Genomic DNA, 26,745 nt, shown 5'->3' with positions numbered 1-26,745 from the left:
AGGACCAACATAGTCATCTTAAGTTGAAAGTGTGGTCCTTAGCTAATGCTGAGTAGTATACTTCGCTGACTTCGTGTCATCATACCCCGTTTGCATGGATCGACACACAAGCGTTTATCACTGGTTTGCCTGGTACAATCTCGTTTGTTGTTAGGATGTCTGGATATAAGTGGAATCGTACTTACTGTGGCGTTAATCAACATTCACATGCCCTTGGTAATTCACACACTCACTCGTTAAAGCGCTTGCTCGTCACGCTGAAGACCCGCGTTCGATTTCCGACATGGGTACAATGTGTGAAGCCCATTGCTGGTATCCCCCGCCGTGATATTGCTTGAATATTGCTAAAAGCGGCGTAAAACCATACTCACTCACTCGGCCTTGGTACATGTGTAGTTCAGTTCCGGGTTGGGTAAGGTATAGAGGATATGTCATGTGTCGAGTGAAATATCATGTTTCTCTAATCGAGTGACACGAGACCTTCAAACCTTTAAACGTAAATTCTCCCTACCTAACACGCAGAGACATTTAATTGCGACTTAAAAAGTAGTTCCGACTTTGCAAAATCGTATAAAATATAAACAAAAGTAACAACAAATATTTGAGGTCAATGAAATTCTTTATCATACATTTGGATATGATTATAACAAAATCGACTTTAAAAAAATGTTCTTGAAATCAAAGAGACCGTTTCTGGAAGCGAAGGAATATAAGCTTGTCAAGTCACAAAAATGGCGCTTTTCGAGACGAACAGTCTCGATTGACGTGTTAAATTAGAAATTTACAGTTTATAACGAAATAATCTTTTTTTGAAAAAAAACAACAGAAAGCGATATTAGCTCCATTATTTTCCCTTGTCAGTGTGGGACTAACGTCGAAAGGAAGTCAACAGTTAGTGTACGGACCAGACACTTACGATAAAGGGCGACAATTTGCGGGGAGGTAACTCTTGCATAACAATAGTTCCGTGTTATGTTCAGTGCAGTGAAAATAACACTTTTCTCAACTTCAGAAAACTCAGACTTTCGCACTAAAGTATGAAATAAAAAGAACTAGCTGTGAAATTCAACCTCATCAATACGTTGCTCAAATCCAGACGGATCGACGGCCGATGTGGAAGCGGGGTCAGGGAGTCTTGGAAGTTTTGCTTCCGGATACCTTCGAGAAGTCAGAGTTAACTCCCTGTCTGAAAGTAATGTTTGCTTTATTGATAGAATCCTAATTGAAACTGTCACGGCACAGCATGCCTCCATCACTTCGGCATTGAGCTCAATTCTGCAATGATTCTCTAATTACCAGTTTTGTCGATATCGCGCTTCAATTGGGTTAGAGTTCTTGATGGAATTAGAGGTTTCCTTCTTGCGAACTCTTCTTTTGATTCGCTGGAGTATTCTTGATTTGAAAACGGAATACAATGACACGGAACGGAATTTGAGTTCAAGGTCTTATGCGGTTCAGCTATCTTATTACTGTTTTCTTAATGCGAATTTATGGTGGCGTTGACTATATTTAAAGCCTTTATTCCACAAAAGAATTCTGATTTGCTATCACGTCACTCACAAACTCAATTTTATGTTCATTCCCGACTCAATCACGAACCAAAGTCATGCAAGATGTTTGCCAATGACAAATAAGTTGATAAAATATATTTTTCTCTATCTGAAGCAACTAATTTGAGCAGACTTCGGAAGAAATGGCGACAAAGGAAATCTAACTTTGGCAAGGGTAGGCAGCCTAGATCCGCCCCTTGGAAAGACAAGCAAGAGTTATGTCCCTTGATCGAAGAGCGACGTCCAGTCACTGTTCCTCCGAAATATGTGCAGTTCTCTCAGAAAGATGAATTGGGTTAAGGTTGTTTTTCTTCCCTTTTTCCTCAGTCTACCACAATGTCTTAAGCCTAGGGCGACGTGGTGTAGGCAGAGGGCTGGATATTCCGTTTCCCTTATGTGCACGACATAGAACACAAATTGTCCTCAGGTCTTACCCAACGTAAATAGATCGTTCATTGGACACCCTGGACGTTTGGATAAAAAGTGTGGGTCGAAATACATTATTGGTTCCTCATGCAAGTTGAGGTGAGGTGAAATGGGGTTTAACGTCGCGTTTCACTCTATACTTATATAGCGACATGTATGTGCACGTGTGTGCTTGTACTAGTCCGGACTAATGCCGATTTTATAGCGCTAGCCCTCTGAGATACCATGCAGTAGTTTAACATGAATACCCCCACTCAGACACAGTGTACTGACTCACAGCCGACCAGTCCTTGTTTTAGCCACTTGATGCCGAGCGCCAGACAAGGAAACATGAAGTACCATATTTCAACGTCCTAACGTATGAGACCGCCTCCGTGGTCTAGTGGTAGAGCGTCTGTACGGAGAGCGGAAGGTCCGGGGTTCGATCACCGACCGCGTCATACCAAAAGACGTTAAAAGATGGTACTTGTTGTTACCCTGTCTGGCGCTTGGCATTAAGGGGCTAAAACAAGGACTGGTCGGCTCGGAGTCAGTATACTGTGTCTGAGTGGAGTATTCATGTTCAACTGCGGCATGGTATCTCAGTGAGCTAGCACTATAAATCGGGCGGACTGGTACAAGCAGCCACACAAACACACACAAGTACATACACGTCGCTATATAAGTGGAATAATCTTGGACGCGACGTTAAATCCCATTTCAGCTCACACCTCTTTTGGTATGACGAAGCCGAGAATCGAACCCCCGACCCGTCGCTCTCCGGGCAGACGCTCTACCACAAGACCGCGGTCTCCTCTTTGAAGAGGAAAGATATAAATATACATGTACAGGCTAGTTATTTGCCCACAGCAACACCTGCATAACTGTTTATTCACGCGTGGTGTGGCAGATTGTAATTGACCGACAACAAGTATTGTAGAATCACCTGTAAATAAGGCCGACACTGTAATTAGACACAACGTACTAATGAGAATATGAGAATTATCATAAGAAGGCTGTTACGTTTTTCTTAACTATTACCATTTTCATACCAAAAGTGACAATGCAGTTAAAAGTTGCTTTAGTGTCACAATATTCACTCACGTTTTCCTCAATCGCATTGAAACATAATTCCTACTGGTCAGTTCGACACTGCTTGTAATTAAATAATTATTTCGAGATTTCGTTAGAATGTAAGATATTCAGCCAAACGTTATGCAATAAAAGACGAATAGTTTTTTTCATTAAAATACGCGCACGCGTACCTGTATATTGCATGGTGTCACGTAATTGCACAGTGGGATGTATCAACGGGTCATAAAATGGGAAATGAAATAGAAACTAACGAAAATTTAATGTTGTACACGCACATGAATTCGTATGATAAACTGCCAAAACGTTTTGAGAGATAAGGCCGGGTTCATTAAAGATGTTGGGTGCGGTTAGGACCAAACTTTTTCAGCTCAGAGTGTTAGTGGTCCTGGAACCCATAGTGTCAAACAGGTTCTGCACAATACGTCAATCAGATTCTACTGTTCAACAGCATTGTCACTGAATTTCAGAACTCTGGCATGATATAATGATCAAGGATTTCGAAGGCAAAACCTTTTCTCGCCCATGGGCGAAATATTTCAATAAATCTGTAAAATAGCTGAATTGAGTAAAATTGAGTTACATTATGTGCCATGAAAATAGTAAGAACACCTGCATGTATTTGCGAAACAAAAACATGAGTTTTAAGTAAAGGAACATATTCTCGCCCATGGGCCTGCCCATGGGCCTACCCATGGGCCCACCCATGGGCCAAACCTTTTTCTCGCCCATGGGCGAAATATTTCAATATCGCTATAAAATCGTTGAATTAAGTTAAAATGAGTTAAATTTTGTGTCATGATACTTCAATAAATACATTTAATGTATTTGCGAAACAAAATCATGAGTTTTAAGTACAGGAACATATTCTCGCCCATGGGCCAAACCTTTTTCTCGCCCATGGGCGAAATATTTCAATATCGCTGTAAAATCGTTGAATTAAGTTAAAATGAGTTAAATATTGTGTCATGATACTTGAATGAATACATTAAATGTATTTGCGAAACAAAAACATGAGTTTTAAGTAAAGGAACATATTCTCGCCCATGGGCCTGCCCATGGGGCTACCCATGGGCCAGACTTCGCCCATGGGCCTGCCCATTGGCGACATAGTCTAAATATTGAGTTTTTAAACAATTTTTTTTTCATTTTTTCTTCCTTGGCATGTTCCCATGAAAACGGCATGTTTAATTTTGTAAATACCTTTAACCGAGACTGGGCAAAGAGCGTAGAGTCTGGACTTTTGGGTTTCCAGAATTAAAATGGGACGTGTTTATTGTATATTTTGAAGAAGTGACTGACAAAATATCCTCGAAGCTATCCTTAATCTGTGCACTGAGTGTAGGATTCCAACGTCAGTAGTGTGGCCCAGTCGTCTAAGGCGCCGCGATTCGCTGTGCAGAGTTGCGTCCCTTGGGCACGCCAGAAACCTTTGATTGTGGGTTCGAATCCCGGTTCGCCCCGATTATGTTTCTAGGTTTGTCAGCACCATACCCGTGCTCGTGGGTTTCACCGAAGTGGTAAACGTCTGAGACCTGCATCACTTCGGGCTTTCCTCCCACATTAAGCTGACACGCCGTGATATAACTGGAATAATGTTAAATGTGGCGTTAAACCCAACTCACTCACTCACTCCAACGTCAGTAAGGCGCATCTAACCCTGCAGTCTACGCAACAGTCTGTATTGCCTCCCTGTATTAATAACACCACAAGCATTCTGGATTTAACATATTGTATATTGTGTGAAATTAATATCTCGAAACATCATCAGCTGATATACTTGTCAGAAATGGATCTGAGTATTAGCCACATATTAGCAAGACAGACTGATACGTCGTATAAGCTGTGGCTATATGTTGTCGATGATTGCGATATTCAAGACGGTCGGTGTGATGTTTGAGTTTTTATGTTTACCATCATCAATAATCATCAATCTTCCCGCTATGTCACGACGGCATGGGAAAGATTCAATCTGGACCAGGTAATTCCAGGTTTGTATATCAAAAGCAACGCCGTCGGAGTAAGCTGACATATAATCAACCAAGCAAGAGCGGATTCAGCATTTTTGAAAGGTTGTTTTTTGTTTTTGTTGTTTTACGCCGCACTCAGCAATATTCCAGCTATATGACGGCGGTCTATAAATAATCGAGTCTGGACCAGACAATCCAGTGATTAATATCATGAGCATCGATCCACGCAATTGGGATCGATGACATGCATCAACCAAGTCAGCGAGCCTGACCACCCGATCCCGTTTATCGCCTTTACGACAAGCATAGTCACCTTTTACGGCAAGCATGGGTTGCTGAAGACCTATTCTATCCCGGAATCTTCTCGGGTATTTTTGAAAGGGAGGGGTCCAAAATATTAAAATCATCTCTCAGGTAATTTTACTGCCTACAACTTACTACATTTGGTTTTGGTCACCGAGTTTGACTATCCAGGCAAGGGCGGATTCAGCGTTTTGGGAAGGGAGGGGTCCAAAATATTAAAATCATCTCTCAGATAATTTTACTGCCTTCAACTTACTGCACTTGGTTTTGGTCACCGAGTTTGACTATCCAGGCAAGGGCGGATTCAGCATTTTTGAAAGGGAGGGACCCCAAATATCATAATCATCTCTCAGATAATTTTACTGCCTACAACATACTACATTTGGTTTTAGTCATCGAGTTTGACTATCCCAATCTTTTACGACAGTCATAGGTCACAGCATCGTCAATACTTCATGGGTTTGTATACACTTTGTTCATCTATCACACGTGAGTCTGTACATCCATACGGTGTAGTCTCTATTCGTTATTAACGAATATGAGCCACGGCCTTGTTACAGCTTTAGGGAAACCGGCGAGTATTCTGACCAATGAGTGCACACATTACAACACATTGGAACAATATCCCCCGTGCAACAGCATGGATTTCAACTCGCAGATTTCATTCAACTGCAGGATTTGCAAATCGTCGACAGATATTTTGCAAATCTATTCATGTTTTTAATCAAAATGCGAGGTAAAAACGCGTTTAATCACAATATCGATCTTGATTATCAATCAGATCTTCTTTACAGGGCGCCGTAATTTTGTTTGAAGCAAATGCAAATGATATGAGAGATGGAAGCTGATTGGTCAGTAGTAGGGACACAGAAGGGACATAATTCGTAATACCCACTGGTGGCGCTACGATCGAGCCTTGGGAATTCCATCCTAGTTCGGCAAGGGTGAAAACCGGACTTACATGTAGTCAGTTAACGCCCTTGCCTCGGGAAGATGGCTGTGTTACTGCGGTCTGTAAACAATTATCGAGTCTAGATCAGCCAAAGACTTTGTTACTCCACGCCGTTGGGGTACGATGTCGACATTTAACAAGATCAGACTTTGTGAACGCCCGATGCTCATTTGCCTCTTAAGGACATGTATGGGGTACAGGGAACCTATTTTGCCCCAGACATCTAACAGAGAGACATGCATAAGGTACGAATTCTGCCCCGGAATCCCAACGTTGGGGCACGCATAGGGTACAGGTCACCTTTTCTGACCCAGACAAGCATAGAGTTCTTGGACCTATTCTAAGCCATACCAGAATCAACACGGCAAGACACGCGTGAGGGAATGGGAACATATACTACATCACAATCTCCGGGGTAAGACGCGCGTGAGGTACTGTGAATCTTTCCTGCTTCAGATTCTCCCAGGAATACACGCCTGAGGTTCTCGGAACCTTGTCTGCACAAACACCCCACAGGGAGACTTAGGTAAATGTCGGCTTATACTTGATCATAAACAAGTCCTCCAAGTGATCGTAGTGCTTTGCCTGTCTCATTGAAACATAGTTTTACGACTGTCGTAACCCGTGGATCACTTTGTGGATCGAAGCCCTTGTTTGCAGGCACAATACTCCCATATAAATACTTCAATATTGATTTACCCCAGTTGTAGCCAAGGGTCTCGTCAACAAGGTGATAATTAGGTTAACGCCCATCCTAGAACTACGCATGCGGTAGCGCTATGACTACGTAACTCCCATCGCTACGATTTTTGTAACCCCAATCATGTTACATACTACTTAAGCAAACTGCAGATCTACGATTGCCGTTACACCCATCCTTTAAAATAGATTTACGCAAGTTGTAGCTCAACGAATATCGTAACACCCATCCCTAGACTTACGCAAGCTTTAGCTCTACGACTGTCGTAACACCCATCCCTAGACTTACGCAAACTGTAGCTCTACAACTGTCGTAACACCCATCCCTAGACTTACGCAAGATGTAGCTCTACGACTGTCGTAACACCCATCCCTAGACTTACGCAAGTTGTAGCTCTACGACTGTCGTAACACCCATCCCTAGACTTACGCAAGCTGTAGCTCTACGACTGTCGTAACACCCATCCCTAGACTTACGCAAGTTGTAGCTCTACGACTGTCGTAAAACCCATCCCTAGACTTACGCAAGTTGTAGCTCTACGACTGTCGTAACACCCATCCATAGACTTACGCAAACTGTATCGCTGTGATCGCCTTGTATAACGAGGCCCAGCAGCTGTAATGATGTGCTAAGGGTTCCCGGGGTGACATGTGAGACAATATTGGCACTCTAGTCATCAGCGCCATGTCCCTGACGAGCGGACGTGAAGCGTGATGAGTGGGTCGGGAGGGACGTTGTTTATCATTCATCTTAGACGAGCAGAATCCCGGACTTGGCTTCAAAGAAAAGATGAAAGGGCTTTTTAAGTAGTAATTAAAGGGAGGTTAACGTGTTAACAAACCTTCTTTGAAATAGAGGGAAAAAACAGAAACTTATGGCAGTCAACTGACAATCTCAGTTGTTTTCAACGTCGACTAGATTAAGTCTGTCTTTCTCTGACTTGCTGGTGAAGTCTTGCGATCAGAGTTCAAGGAAGCCTTGTTTTTGTAACGAAGCGTTCTACCTTTCCGTGTACAAGATACATCCGTCGCTCATTGAAAGATGCCTGTAGTCTGTATTAAAGTTACTGTATGTTGGTTTTTTAAAGATTGGTGTTATCAGAATCCTAATGTCTTAATCTAACTGAAATAAAAAAGCACGTGGGCGTATTTCATCTGAGGGAACACATCAGAGCTGCTTTTCTTAGGCGCCACATCTCGGTGTGCAGAGTTGTGTCCCTTAGGCGTGCCTCAATCCTATGATGTTCTAATCGCCCTGATTATATTTCGGTGTTTTCAGTACCACACACGGGCTCGCGTGTTTCACGACGATCATAACTCACTCGCTCACACACTCACTCACTCAAAGTCCAGTGGCTGAGTAGTCTTTCATTGGTCTTCAAAAACGACGTTAATGTACCTGGGCTTATGTGTAACAATAAACCTGAAGGAACAATAAATATTTCGATGGAAAATATATTTTTCAGTTTATAAACAAGAAACCATGAACTTGTTAAGATCAAGGGGCGGTCGGGTAGCCTAGTGGCTAAAGCGTTCGCTCGTCACGCCGAAGACCCGGGTTCGATTCCCGACATGGGTACAATGTGTGAAGCCCATTTCTGGTGTCCCCCGCCGTAATAATGCTGGAATATTGCTAAAACCGGCGTAAAGCCATACACACTTATCCATTATAGTCGCAAACTCTAGCGAGTTCGCGTTTAAGGTTGGCATTGTAAAATGAAGAAAAACATAATATTGCGTTTTGAAAGTGTTTAACAGGCTGCCCGGTCGGTTCAAAATTCCACTTTCGTGAACTGTAAAACATCAGTCATCAGTCAATCCTTTTGCCCAACCTCTCCTTGTAGTATAATCGATCTGCAAAATGAATATGTCCATATAAGTTCTAATATGGCTGGCGTCGACAAATTGTTCAGATATGAAATATTACACAACTTGTTTCTGAGATAGGAACATATTCATTTTGCATATCAATTGTCGTGGTTCATACAGTAAAAAGGTGACACACCACTGCTGTTTCTTCAATGGCCCATGATACCAGAGCTTTCATGGGAGCGCTGTGCCCTTCACAAGCAGCTTCAGTCATACCCACCACAATATCATTTACCTTCTCTGACAATCAGAGAAATCAAATATCGAGTTTCTACAACAGTGGCAGTGTCGTCTAAGACGCCGCAATTCGCTGTGTAGAGTTGCGTCCCCTAGACGAACCTTTGATCGTGGTTTCGAATCCCGGTTCGCCCTGATTATATTTCTAGGTTTGTCAGCACCATACCTTTGCTGGTGGGTGCAGAGTGACGTCCCTAGCACGCGCTAGAAGCCTTCGATCTTAGATGCTCCAAGATTCTCTCTGGTTATAATCCTTTGTTTGAAGGAACCATTAACCACAGTGGTAATTGTCGAAGTCCTGCAGTCCCCCCTCACTCACTCACTCACTCTACCACAGGGCATGTTCAGATGGGTTTGGAAAAAACAATCAACCACTACAACTGATTGTCTCGAGGTTATGATATGTTTATATGCCCCAAGCAGCGTAAATAACAAAGTTAGGCATTAGCTATACGTATTAAGAAAACGTTTTTGTATTCTGAAAACGCCAGATTGCGTTGCCAATTTGTTCCCGAGGAAGACTTGTAAATGCAGCCATCATTACGATAAAGCCCAAGAAAATTAGAAAACATGATATTATATTTTTTCAAAGAGGATTGTATCCATGTAACGTTAACAAGCACAGCAGTAATTTCGATTTCCTTGTCTTTGAAGTACGCGCAACTATCACCTCCGGTGTCCATGGAATTTGCTCCCTTCGATCCTCTCCCACTAGTATTTACCCACCGTCAAAGAAATCAGTTTGATCCAACCGTGAGACGAACGTAACTAACCCAATCGTAAATAATAACCTCCCGTATTGATCAGTGTCCAACAGAATTCCTGTTCGGATATTGCGTGCAATCTACACGGTTTTTTTCCGAGAAACGAGACGGATTTGGAACAGCCATAAATCCCCGATTCCCCTGTCCAATGTTTTCTTGCAGGTAGACGCAACTTGTGAGTTCTTTGAGGAGGAAATTATCAAAAATCTTCAAAGATGATCCTTTGTTATTTTTACAGTTTACACAGATCATAAATACATTTGGTTTACATGACAGGGTCCTGTGTTAGACGTTTGAAGATATTCCTGTGCACGTTCCACTAATAAGGAGTTTACACAGCCAAGCACAGAAAAAATGACGTCAAAGGATGGCATCTTTATGTGAATCGCCATTACTCCAAGTTCAGGCGCAAAGATCTAAGCTTGTCGTTTTTCACCATCGCTCTTTGTTGCTGTCATATTCTTCTGAATCCAATATCACTTCGTCCGTTCACTCGACAGAACATTAATTTTGTAGTTCCATTTTAAAGGATACGTATGTATTGCCGTATTTATCACAAAAAAAACTTTAAAACTTATCGTTATAAATAATAGTAATAAATATACATATAAATCAAGAATATATTTAGAGAATTACGAGCTACGAGAAATTATAGATTATCTGTAACTTTCAAAATTTATTAACTATGGATATTTATATAAATAATTTCACTTAGGGGCATTTATTTTATTTCTCTGTCGGGGGAGGGGGGTTTTAAATGAATATTTTGTTTAGAAATATGCCCAAAACGAATAGTTTGTTGGGAGTAGTGAATATAATAAATAGTTTTTTATGCGGAAAAAACATAACGTCACATATTGTGTGTTAATAGTGATAATGAATAGATTGTTTGGTGGTGCTCTGAAAATAAATAGTTTCGCTGGAAAAATAGTTTGTGAGTAAAATAGATTGTTCAAAACAAATCACCCCTCCCCAATATCATGCTCCCTGATATCCGTGTCCCTATTGGTAATATTTAGGTACATGTATACTTCTCAGGGAGCTGATATTTATTTTGAATGCACACTAATATGTACACCATAAAAAAACAATACACTGCCGGGCAAATGAACCATACACTTGAAAATTTAATATCAAAATGTTTCCAGGATGAAAACAGTCGCCGAAAAAGTGCCAAGGTTCAAAACACAACTGTGATACCCGTATCAAATACATCACCATCGAATAACCATTTTTTCTTTGTTTCATTTTCAAACATGTACATCCACGTTTGCCTGGCAGGTTTATGGCGCTTTATAGAACGCTAAATTTAATCTGGATAAATTGTTATTTATGGTTTTATTTATTATCATATAAATCAAATGAGAAAAGTAATTCACTGCTCACGGTGCCACGTAGCGGTCCAATCCTTGAATGCAGGCAACCCGAAGGTAATTTTTAAACCAATCGAGACAAAACTACAACGGTCTTTTCTTATTTGATTACTGGGGCTACCAGAAAGAACTGCTTGCGCAGATAATGAGGTACACTGTCCCTTATGGGAGCGGTAAATCTCATAAACACCGCTGAGACGTCCCCTCGGTAATACACGGCTGTTTTATTCAATAAAACTTCAAGTTGGTTTGATCTGTCTTGGCATTTTGGTTTATAGTACCGTATCATATGCAGTAACTTAATTCCTTATGACCGTGGTATATGTTCGTGTAATTAGCATTCACATGCAAATGTGGTGCCAAGAATTCTTTGTAAGATACTTGTAAGACAAGGCTTCACAATTGATCATGATCTGTGACCATCAGGGATGAAAGTAATGTCGAGAAATATTCCAGCAGCTCCAGTCTTTCGTGTCTACATCTGACAACATTTGAAGTACATGCTCTTTCTATGGAGATTGCAAACAGCGTGATACAACTCTTGATCAAACATTGTTTGATCAAGGTTACAACATTCAAGGTCCCTGTAAAGCTTTCAAACGTTTTATCGTAGACATGTGTAGAACATTTGACATCAAACATTATGTCCGATGCAATTCACTATTTTGACCTGTACCATATATTCCCGTGGATTTGCATGTGTTTGTGACGAATGCCACCAGTGGGGCGGCAGGATACGCTTAAACTCTTCGTAGCACTTGGCATCATCACAATTTGATAGTGATTCATAGACACATGGTCATGATATAGTCGGAATCGTAAAATGAACCCGGAGATTATTATTATTATTATCATTATTATTATTATTATTATTATCATCGGAGATTTTTTATGATGATGGAAATGGTTTTATCGCTTTTATTCTCATGTCCAACTCTGAGACGTAACGTGGATGATGTGGCGTTAACGTAACGTTTAGGGGCTCAATTATTTTTCCAACATAAGCACGAGTTTTTTCCATCAATACAAATTACCTGTATTCTTTTGACAAATGTATATGGCCTACTGAGCAGGATGGTCAGGTCACAGGTCAGGTCACACGTCAGGTCAATGGTCAGCTTATAGGTCAGGTCAAATATTCATGCAATGCAAGGCATGTGTAAAAAAATTGTAACACAGGGGCTTGATTATTTTTTAGACCCCCTTATTTCCCCCTTATGAGGGACGGAGTGACAAAGTCCCTATGAATAAAACATGTCTGGTTGTCTGCCTGATATTGTTTGCTTGCAACATGCCGTTAGAGTAGATGAAACACCAGGAAATAAAGTAGTACATGCAAAGAACATGCTAATGTTGTCGAATATAAATCATAAATGGCACTGCTGGTCGTCAGGACAAGTTCCATCAAAAAGTGCACTTACATTGTGGAATATGATTCGGAATCGAAATCAAATAAAACATGCAACAAATATAATTACCGTCGCTCCGATAAATAAGTATGTGGTCTCACGATAAAAGGCCATTCCAGTTTCTCGAATGACAATTCTTTTACAGAAGTTCTAAGGTTTCCAAGTAATGGGAGGTTTCATGATTACATGTGAATCAAAAATATGATCTCACCTTTGCCATCATATGTGGTGCATGTGTAATGAAATATAGCGCGGCGGTGGGGTAGCCTAGTGGTTAAAGCGTTTGCTCGGCACGCCAAAGGCCCTGGATCGATTTCTCATATGGGAACAATGTCTCAAGATAAATTCTGGTGTCCCTAGCCGTGATATTGCTGGAATATAGCTAAAAGAGGCGTAAAACCACTTACTGAGATATAGCTTGAAGCGTTAGTGTACTAGTACATGGACACCTGGATGTCACTTGCACATTCCACAACACAACACATCACCATTTAATAATGATTCGTTAATCCGGAGGAGGGGGCCCGGGTGGCCCAGTCGTCTAAGGCGCCGGGATTCGCTGTGCAGAGTTGCGTCCCTTGGACATGCAAGAAACCTAGGATTGTGGGTTCGAATCCCGGTTCGCCCGGATTATGTTTCTAGGTTTGTCAGCACCATACCCGCGTTCGTGGGTTTCACCGAAGTGGTAAACGTCTGAGACCTGCATCACTTCGGGCTTTCCCCCCACATTAAGCTGACACGCCTTGGTATTACTGGAATAATGTTAAAAGCGGCGTTAAACCCAACTCACTCACTCACTAATCCGGAGCAAAAGTGTTACTCTTTTGATCGGCACCGTCGGATTTTCGAGGTTTCGCTGTATATTCTTTTTAGCCCGACCAATATTCAGTTTCTCCGGATATATAGAAAATCGGTTATAACGAACGAAACACTAAACCCTGGCAGCAATGTTCTTAATCTCGTTCAACCAGACATTCGACTTCTTTCAGGGGCATTAAGAAGTTGGATTACTAATTAAGGATAAGATATATGGATGGACAACTTCTTTATTACAATTAGGAGCGACGTTTTGGTGTAGGTTCTACCACCGTTATAAAGCTATATCATATTTATCAAGCTAATGTGTCAGAACCTACACCGAAACGTCGCTCCTAATTGTAATAAAGAAGTTGTTCATCCATATATCTCATCCTTACTCAGACATTCGACGCCATACACAGAACAAACATACGTTCTGTTGTGGTTCCCTCGAAAACAGCCACAGAACTATCTACTGTGTCGCGGATCGTCGTGGTCAACAACGACCACATCCTCCAGCCAACTGGGGCGGTCGGGTAGCCTAGTGGTTAAAGCGTTCGCTCGTCACGCCGAAGACCCGGGTTCGATTCCCGACATGGGTACAATGTGTGAAGCCCATTTCTGGTGTCCCCCGCCGTGATATTGCTGGAATATTGCTAAAAGCGGCGTAAAACCAAACTCACTCACTCACTCCTCCAGCCAACTGACAAGAACTGATCCAAGCGTGACGTCATCAGACGACTGGCCTTTTTCCTGTGCGCCGAAGATTTTTTGCGTGTCTTGTGACAGGGAGTTTGTCATCCGCGCTATTAATGTGACGTGTCATTGTACTTGAGCGATCTCAGATGTGTGTGCTTTTTGTCCGTTACGCTGAAAGGTTTATTTTGCTACACCACCTCATTTCGGGCATCTGTCATGCAAATATTGGATACTGTATGACTGTCATTTCACATATTGATTTCGTTGAGATTTTGATCTTTTTAATACATTTTCGTTTATCATCTATCTTTTGTGGTTTTTAAACTAGATTGCTTCTTTTGGTTGTCAGTTTGTATGAATGATACCACACTGTAAAAATATTCCCGTTATTTTTACGGTAGAATGACTGGCAGCTGGGTTGCCAAACATTTACCGTTAGTCCAACGGTATACCGTAGTATACAAACAGTACATTACCGTTCTTTTGACGGTGGTATCCGTAATTGTTAACGGTATAATAACTGTTGGGTTTTATACCCTTTTTGACCATCAAAATTTCATTTGACAGTTTAAATAAGGTCACTGCAATACAGTAGCAAAGCTGTGAAAGCTTGGTTCTTGCACCAACCTAAGTTTGAACCCCACAGGAGGGTTTATATACAGTTTACAATGTATCTTCAATGTTATCATAATCATAAAGTAAATAGCAAAAATTAAGCAATAACCATTTAACCATGATCATGCAACAATTGCATGCTTACAGAAATAATAAGCAGAAGCTTTACGAATTCATAGTCTGATTCAGCAAGCAATGTCCTAAAACAAAAACAAGAAACTAACTGAACAAAATGATAATCTTTAATGTCTCATATGATAATACATATGTTGTACAAGGTACAGAAATTAAAGGCTAGTCATTCTTCTTAACTACAAAACATTGTGCATATTGAAAATTATGCAACTTACATTTTTGCAGCTCTATTACAGTGTTAGTTGTATTTGTCTGATCCCCAAACCAATATTTTATGGCGGGTGAAACACAATCTGAACACACAATTTACTGCTGATAACAGACTTATCTTATACACTTTTCAGTTTGGGATACACACTTATTCATCTTTCTTATTTTAGAATAAAGCTGAAACCATCCACATAAAAAATATCCTAGCAAACCAATTCTTTCAGCAGAAATTAATAAACAACTCGGTAATAATTGACTGTATACACTGTAAGTCAGCTTCAAATACAAAAGATGAATGGTGGTGAAACTGTTCACAGATGAAAAAAAGTACAGCAAACTAACATCTGCTTTCATTAAAATGTAATTTACAACTGTCATGAACAAGCAACTCTTTACAAGAGGAGTGTACGCTGTTAGACACCTTCAAATACAAAAGAAAAGTAACATTTGGCTAATTCTAGAATGGTGGTGAAACTGTTCACAGATGAAAAAAGTACAGCAAACTGACATCTGCTTTCATTAAAATGTAATTCACAACTGTCATAGGAGTGTACGCTGTTAGACACCTTCAAATACAAAAGACAAGCAACATTTGGCTAATTCTAGAATGGTGGTGAAACTGTTCACAGATGAAAAAAGTACAGCAAACTGACATCTGCTTTCATTCAAATGTAATTTACAACTGTCATGAACAAGCAACTCTTTACAAGAGGAGTGTACGCTGTTAGACACCTTCAAATACAACAGAAAAGTAACATTTGGCTAATTCTAGAATGGTGGTGAAACTCTTCACAGATGAAAAAAAAAGTACAGCAAACTAACATCTGCTTTCGTTTGAAAGTAATTCACAACTGTCTTTAACAACTCTCTTTACAAGGGAAGTGTACTCTGTCAGAAAGCTTCAAATACAAAAGACAGAATGGTGGTGAAACTATTCACAGACAAAAAAACCCAAAGAACAGCAAACTAACATCTGCTTTCGTTTGAAAGTAATTCACAACTGTCTTTAACAACTCTCTTTACAAGGGAAGTGTACTCTGTCAGAAAGCTTCAAATACAAAAGACAGAATGGTGGTGAAACTATTCACAGACAAAAAAAACCCAAAGAACAGCAAACTAACATCTGCTTTCGTTTGAAAGTAATTCACAACTGTCTTTAACAACTCTCTTTACAAGGGAAGTGTACTCTGTCAGAAAGCTTCAAATACAAAAGACAGAATGGTGGTGAAACTATTCACAGACAAAAAAACCCAAAGAACAGCAAACTAACATCTGCTTTCGTTTGAAAGTAATTCACAACTGTCTTTAACAACTCTCTTTACAAGGGAAGTGTACTCTGTCAGAAAGCTTCAAATACAAAAGACAGAATGGTGGTGAAACTATTCACAGACAAAAAAAACCAAAGAACAGCAAACTAACATCTGCTTTCGTTTGAAAGTAATTCACAACTGTCTTTAACAACTCTCTTTACAAGGGAAGTGTACTCTGTCAGAAAGCTTCAAATACAAAAGACAGAATGGTGGTGAAACTATTCACAGACAAAAAAACCCAAAGAACAGCAAACTAACATCTGCTTTCGTTTGAAAGTAATTCACAACTGTCTTTAACAACTCTCTTTACAAGGGAAGTGTACTCTGTCAGAAAGCTTCAAATACAAAAGACAGAATGGTGGTGAAACTATTCACAGACAAAAAAACCCAAAGAACAGCAAACTAACATCTGCTTTCGTTTGAAAGTAATTCACAACTGTCTTTAACAACTCTCTTTACAAGGGAAGTGTACTCTGTCAGAAAGCTTCAAATACAAAAGACAGAATGGTGGTGAAACTATTCACAGACAAAAAAACCCAAAGAACAGCAAACTAACATCTGCTTTCGTTTGAAAGTAATTCACAACTGTCTTTAACAACTCTCTTTACAAGGGAAGTGTACTCTGTCAGAAAGCTTCAAATACAAAAGACAGAATGGTGGTGAAACTATTCACAGACAAAAAAACCCAAAGAACAGCAAACTAACATCTGCTTTCGTTTGAAAGTAATTCACAACTGTCTTTAACAACTCTCTTTACAAGGGAAGTGTACTCTGTCAGAAAGCTTCAAATACAAAAGACAGAATGGTGGTGAAACTATTCACAGACAAAAAAAACCAAAGAACAGCAAACTAACATCTGCTTTCGTTTGAAAGTAATTCACAACTGTCTTTAACAACTCTCTTTACAAGGGAAGTGTACTCTGTCAGAAAGCTTCAAATACAAAAGACAGAATGGTGGTGAAACTATTCACAGACAAAAAAACCCAAAGAACAGCAAACTAACATCTGCTTTCGTTTGAAAGTAATTCACAACTGTCTTTAACAACTCTCTTTACAAGGGAAGTGTACTCTGTCAGAAAGCTTCAAATACAAAAGACAGAATGGTGGTGAAACTATTCACAGACAAAAAAACCCAAAGAACAGCAAACTAACATCTGCTTTCGTTTGAAAGTAATTCACAACTGTCTTTAACAACTCTCTTTACAAGGGAAGTGTACTCTGTCAGAAAGCTTCAAATACAAAAGACAGAATGGTGGTGAAACTATTCACAGACAAAAACAACCAAAGAACAGCAAACTAACATCTGCTTTCGTTTGAAAGTAATTCACAACTGTCAGTAGCAAGTTAACAGCTAGGAATTAGTCCATTAGTCCATTCGAAACTGGATAGTTGGTGGATTAGTTTCAGCACCCTGGGGTTGACTGCTGAAGTCTTCTTCTTTTTGTTTGCCTTGGATCCCTTGTCGGGGTTTATTTCAAAGAAGCACCTGAAACAAATATTGCAGTTTTGCATTTTGTGTTCAGCTGTCCACATTTAGAAGTAACACTGCACTTTTGTATTTTGAGTTAAACTCTCTGCAGTTATTATCAAACACTTTGGATTTTTTATATTTATAAACTAGTTAATAACAGTGAATTTATTATTAACTAAATATAGGAGCGCGTAGAATAACTACATTAGTTTTTGAGAAAACTTGTCACCACTGAGAATTTGATGGATTGAAAGAAGGAAACATGGACAGAGGAAATATGTTCCTATAACAAAAATAGTACCAAGAGCACTGCAGCTGATCTGAATTACATATAATCTGATTCAGTTTGGGCAGTGTCAAATTAAAATGATGATAAAGGCTACACACATACTGCTATAAGGATATTCTGAAAATCAATAAACTTGTATCTCATATGGCCCCAATGACATTAATATGACCAACTTGGCAACCATGTGAAAACTGAATCTGGACACCATGAACAAATACAAAAAAAATTGGTTGCAGTCCACAGTGATTGTATAGTCATGATGAGAGCGAACCATTACAGTGTTTAATAGTTTTCTGTGGCAGCTGAGCCTGCTCCAAGTGTCAATCCTTTCCCAGTGTCATTCTAAATATTGTTCATATCCTGGTAAAGACTAAAACAAGGAATTTAAGAAAAAAGTTACTCTCAATTAATATTTGAGCATAAGATGAATATGAGGTGAGATAAATAATCTACTGACTTGACATTTAGCTTACCTCTGCATGAACTCAAGCGTTGCAACAGCACTTGCTGGATACTGAATGTTGAAAACATAATAAGACCCAAACAAAACAGCAAGGCTGGAGATGAAGCTGGTCATTCTTTTCACCAGAACTCTTCCGTCAACTAGAACCATAAACTGCTCAGCATTTAGGTATGAATCACCTGTGAACAAGAGTTGACAAGTTAATTTAGACTAAAAAAGTACTTTACTGTCCACCAATCACTGCAAGGAAAAACTTGGAAAAACAGCTCACCTAAGTTACATCTGGTTAAATTTGGGCAATGGCTAAGGCAAATGATTATAAAACTGAAAATATGTTAACAGTTTCGACATTGTAAATTTATAAATTGCAAGAAACTAAACTATCTTAAATGTGTCATATTCAGTTTGGCTGTCTTTGGAGAAGATGATATTAACATAACATTACTGGCGTGGTTTGAGTTACGAGGTCAAATCAAGGTCAAATTTCAAAATTTCACAAAACCAGTCTAATGTCTTGTTACTAGGTACAGTTACCAGCTACTCACAGACCAATTTTCAGCCCAATCATTGCAAAAAGATCTGACAAATGGCCCCAAGTGGCTTATCAATCTGGCCACCATGGCAATAATATTTAAAATCGATCAAAATCCCTTAAAAAAACATTGGTGTGTGCTGAGTTTCAGTGGACAGGAGAGGAGTATGATTTTGCTTTTTAAGATTTAAGTCACTGGTAATGCATTAGCTGATAATTTGGAGGTTTTACAGCACTGGCAGTTAAAAAAGCAATGATTTCACAACTTTACCAAGAAACACCATCCGTGGCCAGTTGATGCTGTTCTCCTCTTCAACCTCAGTCGCAGTCTTCGTAGCCTGTGGATTAAATAAATTTGTTAAAATGTTTATTACTTTGTGAAGTATATTTGCCAGGAATTTTGACTAAGTGCCCATGGCAGATTAAGTAGGAAACAACTGGGTTATGTTATATCAAAATTGGGATTTTAAGAATTCACCATTTTAAAACTTTTGAGGTAGATCTACTGTTTTCTTCAAACCTATATGGAGATTTTTAAGCTGCAAACTGGGGACTTTTAACGACATTTGCTGCAGACTTGGGGCCTGAAAAGGCATAGATAGATCTGTTTGCTTTAATGATTTAAAAGGCTAGTAAATGTATCAATATCAAGACCTGCACACAACAATGTCCTGTCCCAAGAACAGATAAATTACAATTGTTTCAGTGAAATGATTGAAGCAGGCCACTATTCATACACTAGCCAGATAAATATTCCTACTTTTTCCTAAATGGAGGTTCCCCTAAATCGTTAACTTACATCAACAACAAGAAAGAGACTCTCTTCTTTCTCACTGAAGAACTTCATTAGGCACAGAATCACCACAGGTAAGTAAGCCTTGACATTATCCTGCTCTGACTGTTCCTTTGCCTTGGCAAAGAGTTCATTTGCAGCTTCTCTGATTGCGCAACCATCGCTCTGAAAGTATCTGTTTAGTGTGCGCACTTTGCGGTCATATGCCTGTTCCAACATGGTTCTCGCATGAAAACCAATCAAGCTTTCAAAATGACATAGGAGTCCCCTTTGATCTCCCAAAAATGGCCAATCCTTTGTTAGAGTTTCATCCAAAACAGAGTAGTTAATACAATGTCTCTGTAAAGGAAACGTTTCCTTCATTAATGTTTCTATCCTGCTCCAATCATAATCCTTGGGGTCACATTTGTGTAGGTCTTGGAGTTTCTTCTTTTTATCCTCAAGATCAGGAAGTTGATCGTCATTCACAACAGGTTCCCAATTCACACATCCATAAGAATCGGTTGCCATTTTTCTCTTAGGTGGCACTTTAGAAACCTTGTCATCTTCTCCTTCACTGGAGGCAGATCTTCTCCTCAAGGTAAGAGCTGAGTCCTTTGGCCTGTTCAGGTTTTCATTTCTGGAAACTAGTTGTGCCTGAATGGAATCATACCCAGTGCCAATTATAAGGTTGTCAATTTTATCTTGAAGAGAAGATGGGTACTTTGACACCATACGTTGGGCTATTATACCAAACTGGCGCTTTGTAGCTTTGTGTGTCTTGGTCCGCACTCTATCAGTCACAGATCTCACTAGAGTGTATCTAAGGGGTTGTGGGAGCCGCTTCCCTTGCTCAAGTAGTGTCACTATGTCAGGCAGTTCCTCCCATGGCAACTGCAGAGTCATTGCCCAGTTTGGATTCTGATTACATGAGTCACGGAAAATATGGATAGGACGTGGAGTAATGACTGATCCCACAGATTCTGGGCTTGTAGGACAAGAACTCTGTGATGATGCTTGGCCACTTGTTGAAGCTGGTGAAGCATCTGTATGTACAATAAAAAAGGTTTGTTACTAATAATTGTCAAGAAAGAAAACCAATCTTGTTCTTGAACTTTTGTAGCTTCGTGAAACTATTTTATCCCCAAAGCACTGCTAATCGAATAGTTAAGGGCAAAGATATATTCTGTGCAGTCCCCTAAAAATATCCGTGGTCTTGTGGTAGAGCGTCCGCCCGGAGAGCGGAAGGTCCAGGGTTCGATCCCGGGCCGCGTCATACAAAAAGACGTTAAAAGATTGTACTTGTTGTTACCCTGTCTGGCGCTCGGCATTGAGGGGCTAAAACAAGGACTGGTCGGCTCGGAGTCAGTATACTGTGTCTGAGTGGGGTATTCATGTTAAACTGCGGCATGGTATCTCAGTGAGCTAGCACTATAAATCGGCATCAGTCCGGACTAGTACAAGCAGCCACACACACACATACACGTGCATGCACGTCGCTATATAAGTGCAATAATCTTGGACGCGACGTTAAACCCAATTTCACCTCACCTCACCTAAAAATATCACACAATATAATGCAATAACATTTCTTCAATTACTATTAGTGCTGGTTATCGCTCAGAATTTATAGATTGATAATCAGTGGTCTCAGATCGATTAATAATCACTTAATTATTATGCTTATACACATCAAAACTGCACATGATAACATGTGATTCAGTAAACAAACAAATCCATTAACCACTTCCTATCGAGTACCGTGTTGTAAATACTAAATGGAGAAAAAAATCTTCTAGTTGCTTTTTTCATGTTTTTTAGATGAAAAGTACATCAGGTAATATTTAATTTGATAATCGATTAGTCTGTACAGCAGTTGATAATCGTTTTGCATGCACAGATTGATCGATTGATTGCTCCAGCACTAATTACTATATCATGTTAGAAACAACTCCCCTGAACACACACGTATGCCCAGTTCAATCGGCTGGCCTTGGATTGTTAAAACTATAGACAATTATCATATTTGAAAAGTGGTCAAAGTAAAGTACATGTACCTGCACAGCATTCCTGCCTCAACAGCTTCCTGATCTGTACTGGTTTTAACACACCACTCAAGTCTTCATACTGAAGAAGGCCAAGATCCGCCAAATTCTCCACCCCAAGGCTGTCAAGCTTCTCTAACAAAACCCTCACAGCTAGGTCATCCAGAGAGGGCAGCGTTGTCCTCAATTTTCTTTTGATTTCCTCCATACCAGATACTGCCAAACATATAAGGACAGTTTAGTTTTGGTTTGAAATAACAATGACATTGACAATGACAACAAGAGTCATCTGATGATGACATATCCCCCTGACGTGGCATGTCAGTAAACTGAGCATACTTTGGTACCCCTAAAATTTCCAAACTGAATTAAGTTACCATGGAGGTTTGATCCGGACAAGGACACTATTCTCAAATTTCCTGAGTTCATCATGTTTCCATGGAAACAACTAAAGTACAAACTTTAAAAATATCTGAAAAGCAAAAGGCACTAGAACCATGAGTACTCAACCTGATTAATGAGTGTACCAAGTTTTGTGAAGCTATGGTTTAGGATATATGCTCCGGACATAATTATTACAGACGGATAGACGGACATACCGACGACTAATAAATAGTCACTTGCTGTCATATAACATGTGTCACTAAAGTTTAAGTTAAGAGTTGACACATTTAGTTATCAAAATGTACGGTGTAATGAATTAGGGTTTTTACTGTATTTACATATGCATTACAATACAAAGTAGTGATGTGCTGATGATCGATTATAATCAAAAACTGATCCGTTTCCCTAATCCGATGCAATGATCGAGTATGACTGTCCATAATCAATAATAGGAATGTAATAGGAATAATAGGAACGTATATATTTTTAAGAACATCTAGCCTGTATGATGATATATGTTTGACTGAGAAAATATCAAACATACTAGTCTTAGTATTAACAGGCAACACCCTTGTTAAGAAAAAGTTATTTAAAGTTAAACAGGCGATCATAATTGAGTGTTTGTCATGAAAATTTTGGAAATCTCCTTTAGTTGTTTTCTGACCAAAATATGTAAGTATTGTGGTGGTTTAGTACCAATCATTATCAGTTTATGCACCTGTTTTGGAATCTGAAGGCAGCATCAAGTATAAAACCCGGCAACGGTGAATGATACACAATGCACTTGATATCAGGAAAGCTGTTACACAACAGATGATAGGCAGCTGTGAATAAATGTTTTGCTGGAAAAATTATCAAAAGATAGCGACCAGAAATAACTTTCGCTAGAACATTTGTTGGTAGTACTTGTATCCTTGACAGAATATGTCTAACAAATTTGTCAAATTCTACATATGAAAAAAACACAAAAGCTCCAGCAAGCTCCATGCTGTTTAGTTTTTCAGTCCATTCTTCCCAAACAACCTGCAAGTTAAATATATGAAATTAAAGTGTTTTTTTAAAATAGTTGTAACATTTAATGTGATGAAATGAGTGTTGCAGTGCTTTAACATTTTTAATTTTTAGTATGGTGAAATTATTGCTTCTTTGGTATATTGTCGTTACAAACAAAGGCATGGCAATGTTCATTTCATTGAGTTAAACATTACTGTCCACATTGTCATTATCTTTGACAATCCAGTGAAGTGAAGGATGTTCAATCCCTGAATGGTCAAGAGAAGGTGAAATGAATGTAGGTTACAGCACTGTTACCTTTGTTGCTGGGTTCCATAATCCATGTACTCAGATACAGCAGACTGCTCTCTGAAGAGAGATGTATTTCACACCGTCCACTATGTATACAGGCAGTGGGTTGATGTCCAATATTTCTCTAGGTGTATAGCAGTAAACCTGGGAGTTAGGATGTTCAGAGTGGATTTTGAAAGCATACAGGCCATAATCACTCAACCAAAGTGTCTGAAATCTGTTGAGCACAAAATACAATGTTTTTTCTTTAGACAGCATAAACATTACTTCACCAAGTACTAAACCATCTGAGTTCTTATCAAGAATGAATACAGTGCCTGGTTTATACCAGTGACCTCTAAACTTTACTTTCATAGTCATTTGAGTGTCTATCCTGCTGAAATTTAATCCCTTAACACATGACTGAATGTCAGGGCTAAAAAGATTAACTTCAAATGGAACAGTGTCGCTGAACGTAATTTCTGGTGGGAACAAGGACCCACAGGAGTATAAAGCTTGCAACAGCTGGTGTCTACATGCAAGAGTCTTACAAATATGCTTGTAATTGTGCAACTTCTTTGCACACTGTTTGAAATAAGTATGTTTACTTTCAAACCGCAAAGTCCAAAGGTGAATTAGCGGTCCAAACTCTAGTATTAACTCTGAATAGTGGGCAAGATAATGGTGTTTTGGTCGAAGTGGAACATCTGGAAAACATGTTTTTCTACCATACAGATATTCCTCAATCTTCACATTCAAATACGCCACTTGGGCGAAACTGATTTGTGGTGAACAAGCATACTCAACTATTTCTTTCAGACAAAGATAAAGTTGCCACACTTTATCATGTACATCAACATATTTACCAATGATCAGTGGCAATAACCTGAGAAAAACCCAGTTCTGAACCGCATGACCACCTATTTTATCACTTTTAGTGAAAATTGGTGGTGGCTTGTCTGAAGCATCTGATCCAATAAAAAGAAATCTTTCCATTAATCTCCCTAGCTTTAAGTAAGTAAACCAGCTCAAGGAAACGAAGTAGTGCAACATCAGAGGAAGATCATAACACACAACTCCTTCAAACAAGTCATGACCGAGGCAAGGTGGCAAGCCTGGGCTTGCAACATGAAAGAAGGCTAAAGAATTGAAAATACTATTGGACTTGATACCACAAACTGAATCTCTTCCCCCATCCTGATTCAACGCAGCAAGAGAATCATTGTAACTTTGGACAGTACGAAAAGTACCTCTTTCAAGGATATCTGAAGCTCTGAACTGACCCTGATCAATATCACAGTACCTGCAGAAGTGTGTAGCTGTGAAACTTTCAAGGAAGCCACCTATCATATGTGAACCAAGGTTATCACCTACTATAGCCACAAGGGCTCCCTTTATGTTTTCCTCACCCACAGTAATGCCATGTGATTCAATATTCTTTAGATCATTTACAAGTTCCTCAAAGATTTTATCTTTCCCAACATGTTTCAAGTCACGTTCTTTGCAAAGAAGAACCAATTGCATATGGTCAACATTTGATCTCAGACTGGCATCAAAATTAGCAAGGTTGAAATAAACCCCTAACAACTTATGCTTTTTCTTGGCAGAACCAAGGGGATTCACCACCTCAAAGGCATCTTGAAATAATATTATTTCAAACACTTTGTCACAGCTAGCAAAGAGTTGATTTCTTCTGAACACATTTCCATCTTGTACATCATACAGGATATTTCTGTTAGAACCATTACTATCTGTATTTCTATGAAATGTAAAGTGGGGCTTGTAATGATGAAAAAGTGTAGCAATGGATTCACTAACAGGTACAAACTGGTATGACAGTGTTTTACCGTTGTCATCAACAGTAAGGAATACTTCTTTTGCTTCATTGAGGGCAAAATTGTTTCTGTAGAAGGAATTTCTACGATGTGCAGTCCTTAAAGGCCCATTGTTGCAGGAAGAAAATGGATCAGTCTCAGACATTTCATGCATAACACTGTTTATCACATCTATGTCTATGTTCTTTTCCCTCATCTTTCTGCCCAAACACTTTGTCATGATGTTAATACTGATTTCATGCATAGATTCAAATTCAGTTATAATATTTTGTATTAGAGAAACTGGCAATAAATATTTGCTTTGAAGTTTTAAGTAGAATGTGGCCAGGCACTTCAGAAATTCTGAGTTTGTTTCTTCTGAAACATCAAAATCATCTTGGCCGACAGTTTCCTGAGACAATTCAGTATTCATAGGGACAGGTGAATGCAAATCATTTAAGCTTTCAGAATCTGTTCCTAGATCTATTCCCTCCGATTGACTCGCGTTTGTATGCAATTCATCAGGACAGCATTTTAAACCTGACCAGTTCTCTTTCAAACTTGCATGTTTACGTGACAAATGAGAAGAGAAAGAGGTTTTCTTGACAAATCTAGATTTGCAACTTTGAACTGGACATTCTATTTCCTCATGACGCTCGATGTGCAGTTTTAGATGAGCAATAAGCAAGGGGGTCCTCTCGAAGAACTTAGAGCAATCTTTTTTGCCACACTGTAATGATACACTACCCTGACCATTTTGACTGCATCTAGTCTGTGCCTCTCCATTAGATTTATCATTAATTTGACCGCCACTGAATGTGCTACGATCTTCAGTTAAGTTAGTAACTGTCCTAGCCACATGTTTCCTTTGTGCATGTGATTTGAAAGCAGAGTAGGTTGCGAATTTTTCGCTGCATGTTTCAATGCAACATGGATATACAATATTTGGCAAATTTCTGTGAAATTTATAATGTGAAACGTACTTTGCTAATTTCGACGCACTAAACGAACAATGATTACACTCATACATTTTTATTTGAAAGTGTTTGCACGCCCCATGCTGGTTCACATTACGATACCCCGTGGGTGGGAAATAAGCGGGCCTAACGTAACAATAAGAGAGCGAGGGGTGTATATGAAAGACAACGATGCAGACAAGCGCTAGAAAGATACAGCGCATGTTTTGTGACCGTTTGACATCATTTGTACACAGATTATACCTTGATACACTTACAAAGCCACAATGAATGCTCCAAGAACTTCCTAGAAGACAACTAAACAATGGCGGCTTCGACGTTGAA

At 39.4% G+C, this 26,745-nt stretch overlaps 2 protein-coding genes across 2 annotated transcripts in view; one reads left to right on the top strand and one right to left on the bottom strand.

Annotated features, from left to right (window-relative positions):
- The window catches only part of LOC124135055, a 135,118-nt gene that overhangs the window by 40,979 nt on the left and 67,394 nt on the right, over positions 1 to 26,745 (top strand). The gene's annotated exons all lie outside the window — the stretch shown is intronic.
- LOC124118583 lies at positions 17,679 to 23,534 on the bottom strand. The gene is made up of 6 exons (XM_048389259.1): positions 23,065 to 23,534; positions 21,975 to 22,178; positions 19,945 to 20,963; positions 19,417 to 19,483; positions 18,624 to 18,792; positions 17,679 to 17,876 (listed from the first exon to the last, which is right to left on the bottom strand). The coding sequence occupies exons 1-6, from the start codon at positions 23,087 to 23,089 to the stop codon at positions 17,735 to 17,737; spliced, it is 1,626 nt and encodes a 541-aa protein (XP_048245216.1). The 5' UTR covers positions 23,090 to 23,534; the 3' UTR covers positions 17,679 to 17,734.

The sequence above is a fragment of the Haliotis rufescens genome, unplaced genomic scaffold (assembly GCF_023055435.1).
Source record: "Haliotis rufescens isolate VD_foot unplaced genomic scaffold, xgHalRufe1.0.p SCAF_10, whole genome shotgun sequence".
Classification (NCBI taxonomy): Eukaryota; Metazoa; Mollusca; class Gastropoda; order Lepetellida; family Haliotidae; genus Haliotis; species Haliotis rufescens.
This window is presented reverse-complemented; position numbering and strand designations above follow the sequence as displayed.

Coding starts and splice junctions, on each gene's coding strand:
- LOC124118583 (XM_048389259.1), bottom strand. CDS start 23,089: ATGCTGCCTTCAGATTCCAAAACAG. Junction 19,484..19,944: donor GTCTCTTTCTTGTTGTTGAT/GTAAGTTAACGA, acceptor TTTAATCCACAG/GCTACGAAGACTGCGACTGA. Junction 18,793..19,416: donor GCCACGGATGGTGTTTCTTG/GTAAAGTTGTGA, acceptor TCTTGTTCACAG/GTGATTCATACCTAAATGCT.